Raw genomic sequence first — 16,646 nt, 5'->3', positions numbered from 1 at the left:
ACGCCAGGAGAGTTTTGTGGGGTTGTTGTTAATGTTCACAGGCACCCTGCCAGGCCTAATAGTGTTAGCTCATTAGAGCAGACCCTCAGGGATCCGTTTGGAGGATACCTCGTACCGAGAAGGCGTTGCAGTAGGCTACCGACATTACCATGAGCATTTTTTTTGGGTAGGTAGGATGTAAAGTGGGGATGAATTTTTTTACTCGTTAATTTGATACTATAGAGTACCGTTGGGATAGGTCTTTAAAATATTTAGGGGTCTTCTACCAACATTTAGGTATCCATTTGTAAAATATTGAGCTTTTAAGAGCTAATTTTTGCTAGAGTCCTCACTCTCTACCGGCTAAACGGTTGTTTATGGATATGTGAATAAATTCACGAAAGTAGGATATAATATAATTAAATTACAAGGAAAACTATAACAGCTAAGTAGCAATTGCTATTTAAAGAGTAGGTAATAGTCGACCAATTTCAAAAACGTAATTGGAAATCGAAAACTGCATACCTACTCATTAGGTTGTTAATTAAAAAAGATAAATTTGTCAGTAAGTTCGGTATAATATAAAGTTTGGTTTTCGATATTTCGTAACCTTTAATTTTTATATATTAAGATACCTATAGATATAGATTAGTGAGATTTTAATATCCGTGGATATTATGGTGGATATAGACGCGCAAGTCAATAAATTGCGGCAGCGACATTTCACGACGTAGCTCGTGAGACAGTCGGCAGTCTCACAGCGCGCTGAGTCAGCAACTCTTGTCACAGCTACCAGTGAGCGGCTCGATTATCCATTCTATGGCGCCTATGTTCGTAACCGTATTAATTCAATTGCTAGTGACAGAATGTATAAAGAGTACCTAATACAATATTTTAGTAGTAGTTGTACTAGTCATATTATAGTATGAGCCGTGATAGCCCAGTTCATATGTCTTCTGCCTCCAATTCCGGACGGGATGGGGTCGAATCCGGTCCGGGGCATGCACCTCCAACTTTTCAAATTGGTGTCTCAAACAGTGAAGAAAAAACATCGTGAGGAAACCTGCGTACCAGAGAATTTTCTCAATTCTCTGCGTGTGTGAAGTCTACCAATCTGCATTGGGCCAGCGTGGTGGACTATTGGCTTATCCCTCTCGTTCTGAGAGGAGACTCCAGCTTAGCAGTGAGCCGAATATAAGTCGATGATGATGAACTGCCTGATCTCTCTGAGTCTGGCAAGTTCGTTGATGACACTCCCATGATATGCGGGCGACGGGGAAAGACTGCGCGGGTGTGAAGTCGTGCGGGCAGGGAAGTGAGGTGCGTAAGTTGTGGATTTTCTCTCCTCCGCATCGGGAGCGTTACGATTGAAGTTGCCAAGCTATAGAGCTTTTCGGGGTAGACTGGTGGATATGATCTCTGCCTTCGATTCGGAGTAGGTTCGAATCCGGGCATGCAAGTCCGACTTTTCAATTATGTGAGAATTTTGTTACTAATTTTCTATGTGTGTGAAGTCCCGCATTGGGCCAACTATTAACCTCACTCCTCTCATCCAAAGAGGAAACTCGTTGGCTCAACGGTGAGCCGTTAAGGGTTGCTAATGAGGTCCCTCCGGGAAAGTATTGCCAAGCAACATTGTCAGACCATCTGAAGGTCATGGTTGTCAATATTATCACAGGCATATTAAAGGCTTGAAAACTACCGATAGGTACGCATCCGATAGAACGCAGCTTGTTAGCCCTGCGAAATGTTGTAGGTACTCTGACTGATTGTTTATGGTTTGGTTTTCCATTTACCATCTGGTTTAAAAAAAAATCTTTATTAAAAGAATAATAAAATTGAAATTTTAAATGAATAAGATAATTTTAAGAAATTCACACCATCTAATTGTTTACCCATAGGTAAAGTACCAAATTCGTAACTTTAATTTTAAGTTTTCGTCTATTATTACCACCATTAGATTAAATTAAATTTTGACATATACCTGACCTCTCAAAAGTGCTTGTAAACTAAGCCTAATTGAAATGAATGAATTTTGAATTTATTGAATACACTGACGCTGTAACTCCTCTGGATGGCAAAATCCTTTGGACCAAATAACCGCCACAACTCTTGGGTCACCTGACGCATGTATCCATTTGTCAAATATAGAATTTTAAAAATTTGGTATAGGAATTAATAAATAAGCTTCAAATTATACTTACCATCTGTTTAAAAAAAAAACAGAAAGATAATCACATAAATTAATTTCAATATAACCCAAAGACCTCCTAAGTCTGACCTCATGATTGCTTGGAACAGGGGAATTTAGGATTTTCTCAAAATTGATCAATATAGAAGTGAATTGTGAATAAAAAATCATATCAAAGTAATAGCAAACAATAGTTTTTCACTCAATTTTGTTTCGTAAAACACGTAAGGAACTCATTATAAATCACTTAACAAGGTTCGTCATCGACTGTACCCAAAGCGGTTATTTCAAAAACAAACGTCAGTAATTAGACCTTTGTGTCCGCCGCCACCGTATTCTGCCACATAAAAACCAATCCTAACCAAAAAAACCCCGACTACCTCACAGTTACGTCTGTATTTTTTATTAATTTCTAGTTTATCAGACGTATATTGTTAAATTTTAGATGCATTTAGTTTTTACTGACTATAATTACACTAACCACTTTAAAATGTAAGATAACATTGTGAAATATGAATTAAATTTTATGAATTTTAGATACAATTTTCTTGTAATGATTATAGAGATTTGTGTTATTAGAACAGTTAACTATGTATAAATATACAATTATATAAATACTAGCTGCGCCCCGCGATGTTATTCGCCCAAAATAAGTATACCAGCGGCAAAGAGTCTATACAGGCCCATTCCCGCCGGGTTACCTTTTAAAACCCTATACATAACTATTCATTATTGTAATGAATAGGTATACGGATGTATGAGAAACCGGAGCTTGTATCAAGCGGCATGAATTTCCTTTTCTTTGGGATGACTTAACTTCGTCAAAATTTCATTCTTCGCCACTGGTATATTACTGAAATAAAAGTAGTATATCTGTTAATCCAATGTCTATTAGTCTATCTCAATCCCAAATTTCAGCAACCACCCGCACGGTGAATCCATGGATTGCTAAGATATTAGTCTCTCCTATACTTAGTTGCACTGATAAGTGCTACTATTTTCAGACTACTAAGTTAGATGCTAAAGACTAGTTTAAGTTTGTTACAGCTAAGTTACGTGATATTCCTAAATAATAGTAAAATCCGCTCAATACAGTTTTTGTCATCATAGTATAAACGGTTGGAAAAAATCCTATTAACTGGCTTTACGTCTGCTCTGTTTGTCTTTTTGTCTCGATTTAGTGAAAGTTAACTTCGTCAATAATGAAAAAGACAAATAGTTCATAGACCACACAACGATAGATGCCTTTTGACAAAACAATCACTTGAAAAAGTTTAAGAAGAAAATAAGTGTGTAAATGAGGTCTAATCGCTTGATAAATACTTGATAGACAATAATTATCTATATTTTTTATAGAAATCTATTTTTTTTACTGTAATATAGAAAGATATATTATTAGGTATTTTTACAGCAGAACGTAGCACTATTTTGTTGGATAGTCCACCCTATATTAAGTGAAAGGCCTACTTCGCCTTTACTTTCTACCTAAGCTGTACTTCGGATACTTAAGTCAACCATTGACGGTCAATTATTCTCACGTGTCTGCAGCGCCAACGGCAGCGAAGACGTTTCAAAAGTCGAGCCGTCATGCACACATCGCCCAATACACGATCAGTTATAGTCGCGGGTGTTAAAGAATCGTGAGAATAATAATAATTGATCGTCAATGGCGTGTATTACAGTATAGCATATAAGGATCATAGTATGTTAGCGCCTAGAATGACCTGTATTACAACCTACTACTAACATTTTATTACAAAAATTCATTATTCTCTCAGTCTATTAAGCTTAAACATTCAAGGTAGTGAATGAAGTGAAGGTTAAGAAAGAATGTGATTAAATTATAAATTATTGTAATTGGTGAAATGTCGGTATTATTTATTTCCCACATTTTTGTCACGAATAGCCGCCCCAAACATCTGGCCAGACTAGGTCCGGGACTACTGGAACTTAGAGTAAATCCGCCACTATAGGCCACATGACAAGTTTTCGCCTTACCTCAAATCATAATCATCATTATCATTGGTTCTGAGGATGTCCTCATTTCTGCTTCGACTACGCAGAGAACTTCGAGCATATCTCGCTCCATCGCCCTCTGAATGACTTGAGCCTTTGCCTCAAATACCTACCCTAATAAGTCGACCTCTAGCTACTAGTTTAAACAAATAATTGTAGGGAACAGAGCAGGCGCCGTACAATTTGCTGCCCGCCCCGTCTGGCGCAGCTTTTTCTATTATCCACTGTAGCTTTTTGCCACGCTTTTTATTAGTATTCCATAATATCGGTTAAACTAATGTTTGGGCTTCGATTTTTCGGTTCGTGAAAGGGTGTGAAATCGGAGTTAATTGAGGGATTTAATAGCTTTTGTGGTGTTTTGTGTTTGGTCATTTCTCTGCTTTTATACTCATGAGTGCTCTTACTAGTATACCTACTAAAGTTCGTTTTATGTAGGATGGTGCGGGTGACAGTTCGTTTTACTCTTGAAAGTTTGCCGCGATTCATTATAATAGTACCTACGTATTATGAACGTTATACAGGCGATTGTCACCATGCTATTCCAAAAACACTTTAACAGTGAGTAACCTATCGTTGGTGAAAATGTGTTTTTACAAGATTGTGTGTTGGTCAAATCTTGAAGCTGATTGGACTTATTAAATCCTCAATAGCAGTGGTGAAGGGGCCGGACTTATTGGAGGTGGTGGTTCGATCTCTGTCCGCTGGTCTATTGTCGTACCCCCTCCTAAAACAGTCTTTTCCGACTACTCGGGAATATTGGTAATATTTAAAAGATATTTTATTATTATACTATTCGGCAAAAGTTCAAATGCCTACCAGCGTATTTTATGAAGTTATATACTGAAAATGTGTGTTTGGAACCTGATTATTGAAACTGATTTAGTCTGCCACCATAGGTACTGCAGAAAACATGAGGTAAAAAGAATCTCCAAAATATCTACCTATATCTAAATATACTACACAAACAGAAATATCTATATAATTAATTATTGTAGTGTGGGTACGAATAGTTGCATAATATTGTTAGTATAACTTCAAAGACTTTATCATATGTAAAAATCATTTGTTAGTTAGGTATAATTAGTTTTCTTAAATTATACAAGTCTCCATAATTGTTTTAAAACCAGGCAAAGATAATTTGATGTAATTATCTCACAAAAACTAAAAACGTGATGAGATATCTGATACCAAATCATATAAATACCTATGTATATGTATAATTAAATACGTCATAAACAAGCCTTTTTTCTAAGCGCAATTTTATTTTAATCGTAACACCATCTTATAGATTTTATAGGCAACAGGACATTTTTTTTTAAATCGGGTCATCTTAATTAAAGAAAAATAATTATTGCACTCAAAGCTTCTACAAAACAAATAAAACAATTTTTAAAAATAATATCATAGTATACATTCATATAATTGTAATTGGGCAATTTAATCCGTAATATTTAACAATAAATAATCAGATTTTAAGAATATTAATCACCGCAGCTATCAATTACAGAAAACACGATAGGAAAATTTGAAATAAAAATATGACTTGGTCACCCTAGGGATTTTTCAAAACTATTCAAATTAGTTTTAGATTGGATTATTTTAGATCCTAATTAGGTGGAGTATTTATCATTTGCATTTTATCCATTAACTAGCTGACGCCACATGGTTTTACCCGCATTGTTCTCGTTCCCGTAGGAATACGGGTATAAAATATAGCCTATAGCCTTCCTTGATAAATGGGCTATCTAACAAATGAAGAATTTTTTAAATCAGACCAGTAGTTCCTGATATTAGCGCGTTCAATCAACAAACTCTTCAGCTTTATAATATTGGTATAGATTACGGAACACTGTGTACACATATACGTAAGCCCTTCAATCAATATTGAAGACAAACAAAATTAAAAACTAGTAATATATACCTCACATCTATTTATTCGAAATAATCGAAGTTCGAGGTTACAGTAGTAATTGATACTAGACTCAAATTTTCAAAAATAAAACTAACTTGTTAGCCACGGCTGAAAGTCTTCTTACCATAGAACAGTAGCGTTATTTGCCATAGCAGTCTTACTACACTGAGAAAAAAATCCTGGTGCGCCATACTTAAAATACGTAGCAAACCAGACACTATTACGCTTATAGCTAGCACTATGTTGTACACAAACTCCATATGTAACATGGTGTTGCTTCTAAACGGTACAGTAAGCTGCGTCATTACTCATATACGGCATATACGGCATCTATTGTACGTATCCTGCACCTGTAGTAAATAGTGATGTGCTAGCTCCTTGCATAAGTAGCTTATTTTTTCAGTGTATACATTACGCAACAGAATGTATTACAAAATAAAGCTCGGAACAAAGCCTTTACTCGGATTTGGATAACAGATTGTTGTTACGTGTGAATCAACGTCGGCTCTTGACCAAAGAGTCTGCAAGTCACTGCCGGCCCGGCGCCGCCCGTTCATTACAAAGCTGCCGCCGAACAAATTGATACTTTTTTTACATCATTCAATAGTTTATTTACTTAATTGTTTTAAAATGATTCATTGTGTGATGGTATTGAAGTGATAATTCATCTGCTACTTTTGTTAAACGAACGCTATTGAAGATTCTAATGGTGTTTTTAAGACCAACACACATGGTTGTTCATTTATTCCTCTTCTGTATGGTATGGCTTTGGTACCTAGAACTTTGTAAAAGCTGTAAGTTTCTCAGTCCATGTTACTACCATAGGAAGGTATGGTAACTATGGTGTTTAATGGTGGTGGCTTTGGGGGTATGTTTCAAGGGTCTTCAACCATACGGTGTCATAATTGTCATACAGCATAAATCTATATCTATAAGAGTACTAATATTTTAAAGAGGTAATTAATTGAAGGGGTAATCTTTTACCACTAGAAAGTCACGTAATTTGTGAGTGCCATAGGCTATATTTTATCCCCGTATTTTCACGGGAATTACGTCGGTGAAATAGTCTACACGAGAAATTATTTTTGACAATTTAAATTTAATTGAATTGGTACAACGCCTTTTGCCGCCCATGACTAATAATAATTTACTTCAAATCAAAGAAGTTTAAGTCAGCCATTGACGATCAAACGTGAGAATAATTGATCGTTAATGGCGTGCATTAACTTCAAAGACACCCGCCAATATTGTAATTTGTAGTCATATAAAATTTCAGTTACGAAATCGGCGAAGCCTTGGTAATATAACCAACAATCAACCGCAAACTTAACAGACACATTAAATTCGAAATGGTCGTCTGATTGTCCAGTCGTAAATTCATAATAAGCCCCGGGGCTGTAGGGAGCATCGTTTATCGTCGTTTAGTGTCTGCAATGTGTAATCCACGTCGATTATCTAATGACGCATTCGATAATGGGCCTTGGATCAACGCAATGCGGTATCCTGCTGACATTATATTATAGACGCGCTAATTTGTAAACATGGATGGATGAATGGTTGGTTGAAAAACCATCCATCCATTGTTTCATTTTCGCTTAGTGTCTGCAATGTGTAATCCACGTCGATTATTATCTAATGCAGCTCGCACTCATTCGATAATATTCCTTGGATTAACGCAATGTGGTATCCTAATATCATTATAGACGCGAAAATTTGTAAGAATGGATGGATGAATGGTTGGTTGAATAAACCATCCAACTATTATTTGATCTTCGTTTAGTGTCTGCAATGTGTAGTCCACGTCGGTTATTATCTAATGACGCATTCGATGGATTTGTATCAACGCAATGCGATATCCTACTATCATTATAGACCCGAGATTTTGTAAGGATGGATGGACGGATGGATTGATAGAAACATTAATTGATCCATTGTTTGATTTTCGTTTAGTGATCCATGACAATTAATTATTATCTAATGACTGACACTGTACCTAGAAGTGAACATTTGTAAGGATGATTATTGAGTCGACCATTGCTTGGACATCTTTTCAAATTCACTTTAGACTCACTAAAGTCTTCTTACTATTGCCGGCTATGTGCTGCTATAAAGATTAATTTTGCATTTACGAATCTTCGTAGTTATATTCTATAATCTATGGTAATTATACCAGTACCCACATAATTAGGCTGTCGGCGAATATCGTTTACCGTCGTTTAGAGCAACGATGTGTAATTCGCGTTGATTGCCTAACGAAGCTTAATGAACCGTTCCATAATGACACATGGATCAATGTACAATCGCAAACAAAACACCTTATTCCAAACCACACAAGTAGGTACCTATACGTAAACACTGCACTGCTTACACTTGGCTGCTTTATATTTAGTCCTTAAAGACGGCTATAAAGGTTTATTTTTGCATTTATAAACCTTCGTACCCACATAATTAGGCTGTTTGTCCATTTAACGTCGTTTAGAGCAGCGATGTGTAATCCGCGTCGATTACCTAACGAAGCATAATGAACCGTTCAATAATGACACATGGACGAAGTACAATTGCAAATAAAACACCTTATTCCAAGCCACAAAAGTACCTACTTATACACTGCACTGCTTATACTTGGCGGATATACATATATTTCCTCCTTAAAGACGGCTATAAAGGTTTCTTTTGCATTTATAAACCTTCGTTGCTATGTTGGTAGATGATAATTATACGAGTACCCACATAATTAGACTGTTTGTCCATTTACCGTCGTTTAGAGCAGCGGTGTGTAATCCGCGTTGATTGCCTAACGAAGCATAATGAACCGTTCCATAATGACACATGGATCAATGTACAATCGCAAACAAAACACCTCATTGCGAGCATTACGCCTTTTGTACGGCTTCAAAGGCTTTTTTCATAAAGGAAATTGGTTTAGCGTCATTCATCCGTTATGTTTAACAAAACGGTAATAGTATTACAAGTAATAATTGTAAATACTTACTTATAGAAATGGCATAAAATTTCAGTTTTAATATAACTGTTACAAAGTGAAAAACTCGCCGAGAAAAAATACAATACAATTACGTTAATAATTATTTATTTAACTTTATCCGCTTATTTGAAAGTTATCGGGACGTGCCGCCGGCCACCGTGGTGCAGTGGGTTTACAAGACGGAGATCCTGGGCTCGACGCCCGGCAAGGCCAATTGAAATTTTCTTAATTGGCCTCTGGTGGGAGGTTTCGACAGTGGCTAGTTACCACCCTACCGGCAAAGACGTACCGCCAAGCGACTTAGCGTTCCGGTACGTATCACCATCAGGTGAGATTGTAGTCAAGGGCTAACTTGTAGAGAATATAAAAAACAACAGTGTCGTAAGCTTCTACAATTATTTCACAGTTCGAACGAGTACTCGAACCCAGCTACTCGTAATCTTAAGGCATAATAGCTAACCACTTGTCCAATAAGGACAATAAGGTAAAATATCAGAATACAGAATTGTATTCTCAGGTAAAAATTATACACTCGATGACCGAGTAGAATTTAAAGAGAGCGATTTGTTACTGCTTAAAATCAGGTGGATTAAATAAAATAACATTTAAGAAAAATACGAGGAAGAACAATATAATATTATATTTATTATTCTTAACATTAACAATGATCCAAAATATTAGCAATCTCAATTTGAAATGGATGAATAATGTTATATACCTACATATAAACAGTATGAGTGATTTTACTAAAGTCAGAAGACTTGTAGTAGGTATAAGTAAGTCAAATATTTGGCAATAACAATTTCTTACTACCTCGGACATGTGACTGCAGTAGCGTGAAACACACGGGGTGAATGTTGCAAATGTTTATTTACCTACATGTTTTTAATACTATTAAATCATTACCTGCTAAAATATAAATGCGAAGGAGTTATTTTTTGTCACGTTTTTAGGCGCGTCGAATCGTAAAATTCTATTTGATCTTGAAATTTCGAATCGGTAGGTACAGGTTAACATTTATAGGAACAGAAAATAAAATAGCGTAACTGCACTATCTTTTATCCAGATAAAAGCACCATTACTAATTAAATCTTTTATAAGCGAGTAAAACCAGGGGAATTATCTAGTATTTGAGTTTTTATAGTTATACGTAGATACAGCTAAGTACAGAGATAATTTAGCACAAATACCAACACACACTTCACTGTTAATCGGTAGGTTAATCATAGATTTATGACACATACATAGTGTGTAGTCGCAGGATTCGTAACCTGTTTTATGTGCCCCGATATGGAAGCCCTTGACGCAACGCTACGCTACGATAAGTACGCTTGTGTGCGTGTCGGCGAGTAAAATTAGTTTAGCTATTACGCTCACATAGTCACAGAAGTGGCTTACGTTTGGAGTGAAAAATTGTAAGGTTTTGCGGGTCTATAGGTCTAAGTCTAAGAAGTTAATAGAATACAGTTTCATTTGACTTTATTATTTATTTATTAACAATTCTTCAATTTGGAACCGTACGTAATTAACGTATACCTACACTGTTGTACAACAAAATAAGCCGTACGTGATACCTTCCTACGCCACAAACGTATAAATATAACGTACAAAACTAGACACTGATATCGTAAATAGTCTTCAAACTAAAATGCCATACGTGTGACTGCACGTCCATAATGACATAATATCAGGCCTCAGCGAGAGCTACCAAGAAGGCTAATCGTTTATAGCGAACCTCCAAATTGCACCTTCAGAGACACGGGAATCGAACCAAGGACGCACAGGTCGCCTGCTTTATCATTTAGAAACTAATCATTATACCGCAGATGCCATTTCGACTTTGGATTTTTAATATAGGATTTTGCGTCCTTTTAATTCGTAGCATGTAATTTATCGTTCCAAATCTGGTACGGAGCCAAAACGTCAATTTAGTGCAGACATTTTGTGACCGAATACGGGTCCGTCTGTCAATGAAATCGTGAATTAGATGTAATTTGTGTATTTATGTGAATGATTAGTGCCGTCTTATTTATACTTAGATCTTAATCATGTAGACGGTCAAAATGTCGTTTTTTGTGAAGCCGTATATAACCTACAAAAGTGTTTAATTCTTTTGTGACGTCATTTGTGTGGTTATTTTTTAGTAAGGTTATATTTCTAAGTGTGAATATGTTATTTTTGTGGTTTCTTATTCTTATACGTAGATATAAATATTGTAGGTATACATTTTATATACATGTCATTCCCAACAAAAACACTTCATCTTCGACTTCTTTATTTTACTTGTACGTATTATTTTTTAAATACCCACCTACATTTAATACCACCTACTTACACAATTTTTAAAAGGTTTTGACCTTTACTGTTAACCTGACTAGTTTATTCACGTATGTATACATTGTTTATACGTATATCATTGTTAAAATCCAACTTTCTATTAGATATAAGAGCCCCCTTCATCTCCACAAAGTCACGCAAATTCCCATAAGAATACACTTCAAACGTTCGAAAGTTCCTAAACAGCGTATAAGTAACGTACGAACAACACTCGAGCAGCGCCCGTCGCCCCACATCCCAAGGAGCTTAAGCACCAAGTGTAAACGCAAACATTTCAGATCGATGAATGTATTCCTTGTTTGTCGACTATACAAGCGGAATTCGCATCACGTCTTCCAAAAACTTAAATCGAGATAAACAAACTTCCCCGGCGAGATGTCGTAAGCGGGACCGTTTTACCGAACGATTTTCGTCTCTAACCAAAACATTTAGAGACCATTTTGGAATGAACGTTCACGGACAACAATTGAATCAGTTCACGCAGCATCAAATCACTAAACCACTGGGCGGAGCGTAGTCAGACTCCGCCGGGGGATGCGGGGAACAGAGATAAAGAAAACTCGTTCTTACGACGCTCCGTGCGCGCGGGAAAGAGAAAAATTATCGTCTGCTGTGAGGTCTCGAGATGGCGGGCCGAATTTAAGTGCGCTCTCGGAGCTTTTTGTTCGTCGCTCGTGGCAATAAAAAGAATAGTGTCACTGCTCACTGGGCAGATTGCCTCATTCAGCACTTGACAATTAAATAAGTGCTCTTGAATGTTCGCTCCTGAGAATATCCCCGTCGTAAAGCATGATTAATGTGCGCGGAGACGCTTTCTATCGATCAAATTGTCGGCTACTGATAATTACGGACTATAGCGTATAAAACTAAAACAACGCAAGCTCGGCTTGTGTTACCTCTGGCGTCAATTACTTTGTTCGTAGGTAGTGTTTTGTGGTAGCGACTTTTAGTTTTTATTGTAGTTTGATAATTTATATCTATATAATATACGTAGATAAGTATATAATTTTGATTGATATATTATCTACTAAAGGCAACAACCAAAATTATTATTAAATGTTACGTTTCAAAATAAAATGTCAATGTTTTAGTAGTGTGTATTTTTAATTTAAGTATGATATTTATAATAGTTATTTAGGAATTAACAGTTAGGGTAAGTCCAGGATAGATGCCCCACTTTTCGAAAATGATAAATAACTCCTAATTTTATAATCTTAGAGCATTGCGTTCTTTGGGAGATATTAAATATATTTCTTAATGTTCTATGTTATCTGAATCTTTCTGATATAGACTGTATAGATTTTGTGTAAATTGTAATTTTATGGACCTCTAAAAAATGGGATAGACGCCTACTGTGGCGGATAGAAGACTTATCATGAAAAAACTTCTGAGGATAGGTGCCCTTAGTGGGGATTGGCGACTTAGTTTGCACATTGTAATTGGTTTGTTCTGAAATCAAACAACTATATTATTATAATCAGTCTTTATGGTGTTTTATATAACTTTCATTTTCATTTCTTGGCCATCTTTGTCAAAGTTATACTTTAGCTGTAGCTTTTTAGCAAACTGGTATGCTAACTGACGTATTGCTGTTCGGTCCAGCGGAAATCCAGCTTCTCCTTATTTGAATGTAAGAGCCACGAGTCGTTTTTTGTTATAACAGGATGTTTTCATAAAACAAATAAAAATAAATGCTGGATATATATAATTTTTTTCAGTAATAATTATGCCAGACAGTAACTACAATGATATGATGCAATAAAATACAAAGTAAAAGTAATTCAAATTTAAAACAACAACACATACAGTAACTTTGAAAATAAGAATTGCTGTTAACGGCAAATCTTCGTCTTAATATTTTAGATGGTATTCCTTATATTCTAGAAATCTGATTTACGCCTTTCTCTCCTTTTTTCATCTCTTCAAACGCTGCTAGCATACTGTCTTCGGTCTAGGTTACAGTACGAGGGACAACACCCTGTTTCCTTTTATATTTACGAGGCATTTTGCTCTCCTGCAACAACACGACACTTATAATAAACAGTTGGGGATAGTTGCCCTTAGAGGCATCTATCCTAATAAAAAACGGGGCAACTATACTTTTTGTAGGGGATAGATGCCCTTATCAATAAAAACAAAAGTTGAGTTTCAATTACTATAAAATCTATCAGTTTACATAGGCTAATCTTCAATGCAAGCAGACAAATAGAAAAAAAAATAAAATTATAAGCGAGAGAAAAAATACACTGTTGAAAGAACTTACGAATCTTATTTTGGCGCCTTTTGTCGTCTCACCGCGGAACATTTTTACTCACACAGACGAAACGCATGCACTCCGGTCGAAATTCCTCCCGACACTAAGGTTTGCAGGGGGAGGACTCCTTACTTACAGTAAAATTTACCTCCTACAGTGCTCCTAACATAGTGAAATAAAAATCAAGTCATCTATCCCACTGGGGCATCTATCCTGGAATTACCCTACTTGGGCTCAAACGTCCCGCAGCGGGAGTGTTGATGTTTTATATACATTTTTAATGGTGTATTATATTTTGGTAGTAATAAAATTGTTAAAAATTTTAAAAAAGGATAAACAAAGAAATGAGAGAAAAAAATTATTAAACACAAATAGGTAGACTTACAAAGAAACAAACATACTAAGAAGGCTAAGTGCTCTATTTATCTCAGTTTCGATGCCACTTTTATTGGTAGATCGCGTATAACTAACTCATCCAAAATCTTTTATAACACAAGACATTATAACACTGCAAGAAATAAACTAAATTTGAATTGTTAAATTACTGTTACCGCCCAACTTCGTACGGTCATATTTTTTGTAACATAATTAATGACATATCATAAATAATTTGGTAAGAAGCAACAAAACATCCAGAACTCCCCCTCATTTACATTTAATAAAATTAAATGATCCATTTAGAGAAATTAATTAACGAGGTAACCAGTGAAGCGGCTTCTAACAACCACAGAACGAGCGCACACAATGGACTCTTTCCCCACGAAAATGAAATAATAATAACAATGATAATGCACTGAAGCTCCCTTCGAATTAATAAAAACCTCACTCAATGACAATAACGGCCCTTGAACTAATCGCGAATTGGACGAAATTAAATTTCACTATCAGGGGAAAATGTAATACCGTTCATTTTATTTGTAGTTTGCATTTTATTATACCTAATATATTTAATGTGTACTGTAAGTTTTTTATCTGTTATCATAGCGTAATATACTCACTTAAATATTATATATTTTATATTGTTTTGTATCTTACAAAATTCTTCAATTAAATTACTGTATAATTTTTTCATGTTTTTCTTTTAACAATTAAAATAACCTTGTAACGGTCAAACGGAAATGAGAAATATGTAAAGTTAATAAAGTTGAGAAAATAAATGTCAAATGTTATTTGCTTGACAGAAAAGCAAGTTTGATATTAATTATCCTGTGCCTTTTTGAGGAAATATCAGTAAACGAAGCATTTTAAAAATATATATTTCTTTTATAATTTTTAAATTTAGAATTCAAAAGTAATTTTCTTAAAAACTGACATCATTGTGTAGACAAGTTTATTTTTATTTTATAAGCAGTTCCCAAAACCGCATTGCATTATCAATTCCGGACATAAATAAGAAGTCATAAACTCGATTACGGACAGCTATTACAATTTATCTCTTTACTCATCCCAAATCGCAACTTCGGAAATACGAAATAGAGCTTTTTAAAAAATCGGCCGTTACCCCATTGCAATATCTTGTAATTTATACCAACTCACCCTTTCAGCGAGGATCAAATAAATCAAATTAAAGCACTGGATCACGCTCCGGCGAACATGCGAGTGCCCAAGACGTTTTGTCAAATTTATTATTTTATTTATATTTTTTTTATTACTTACACTATTGTGGTGGCCTTATTGTACTTTCGAGTAGTATGTGACAAATTTGATGACGATCGGGTCACAATGTGAGTTGGGGTTAGTGATCTATGGTCTTTTGGGGTCCGTAAACGAAAGTTTTTACAATAATTTTAGACTCGATTTAAGTTTTTTAATGTGACATAAATGGTACGGGTACAGATGGTTTCATATCGCATTCGCATGAGTGCAATGCGTCTATTAGCTGATTCAATGATCCATTAACAGTTAAAGAAATTTCGAACTATTCCGCAATTGAGAGCCTTTATAATCGTTAAAAGTACAAAAAAGTGGAATATCGATATGAAACCTGTATTATAATTTTCTGCATGAGTAAAGTACGTAATAGGTTAAGGATAATAACTGTGATCAATTTGAAGACTTCTAATGGGTTAGCGGTTAAAGCATGAATTATTGTTTTCTTTGAAAAAGCAGCAAATGTGTTGATATTGATTGAAATTCTTATCACACTTAATATTATAAAGGCGAAAGTTTGTGTGTATGTTTGTTCTTCCTTTGCGCCGCGGCTACTGAAGCAATTTGGCTGAAATTTGGAATACAAATAGATTTTACTCTGGATTACCACATAGGCCCGAATCTCGAGGGAATCACGGAGTTTTCTGGGCATCCTCAGGCCTATTCCATAGCTTAATTATATCATCATCATCATTATCAACCCATATTCGGCTCACTGCTGAGCACGAGTCTCTTCTTAGAATGAGAGAGGTTAGGTTAATATTCCACCACGCTGGCCCAATGCGGATTGGCATTAACACGTAGATAAAATTCTCAGATAAGCAGGTTTCCTCACGATGTTTTCTTTTAAATGGACATAACTGAAAAGTTAGAGGTGTACGCCCCGGACTGTATTCGAACCTACGCCTTCCGGAATCGGAGGCAGAGGTCATATCCACTGGGCTATCACGACTCTACCTTACTTCTTAATTACCGTTAGGAATGATGATCTAATCAAAGGTGTGTTTCCACAGGACGAAATGGAAGCGTCAAACCGCCGTCGGGCTGGAGCTGCTAGCCGAGGCGGGCAACTACGCAGCGCTGCAGCGGCTGTACGGCGGCTACTGGGCCGGGGTGCCGGCCTACCCCGCGCAGCCCGCGCCCGCCGCCGACCTCTACTACCGGCAGGCCGCCGCCAACGCCGCTGCCGCCGCCTCTGCCTCGGCTAACACGCTGCAGAAACCTTTGCCCTATCGGTAAGTTCAGATACTACACTAGCGGACGCCCGCGACTTTGTAGTGTAATTCAGTTTTTCAGGCATTCCGCGGGGGCCATAGATTTCTCG

The 16,646-nt window shown here is 36.2% G+C and overlaps 1 protein-coding gene across 1 annotated transcript in view; it reads left to right on the top strand.

Moving 5' to 3' along the window:
• The window catches only part of LOC112051348 (homeobox protein B-H1-like), a 51,440-nt gene that overhangs the window by 32,348 nt on the left and 2,446 nt on the right, over positions 1-16,646 (top strand). The window contains exon 3 of the mRNA XM_024089951.2: positions 16,336-16,557. Within this exon, the coding sequence (XP_023945719.2) occupies positions 16,336-16,557 (222 nt within the window). The remainder of the gene's footprint in view (positions 1-16,335; positions 16,558-16,646) is intronic.

This window comes from Bicyclus anynana, chromosome 4 (genome assembly GCF_947172395.1).
Source record: "Bicyclus anynana chromosome 4, ilBicAnyn1.1, whole genome shotgun sequence".
Lineage (NCBI taxonomy): Eukaryota > Metazoa > Arthropoda > Insecta > Lepidoptera > Nymphalidae > Bicyclus > Bicyclus anynana.
Note: the sequence above shows the minus strand (reverse complement) of the source record. Positions and strands in the feature narration are given on the sequence as shown.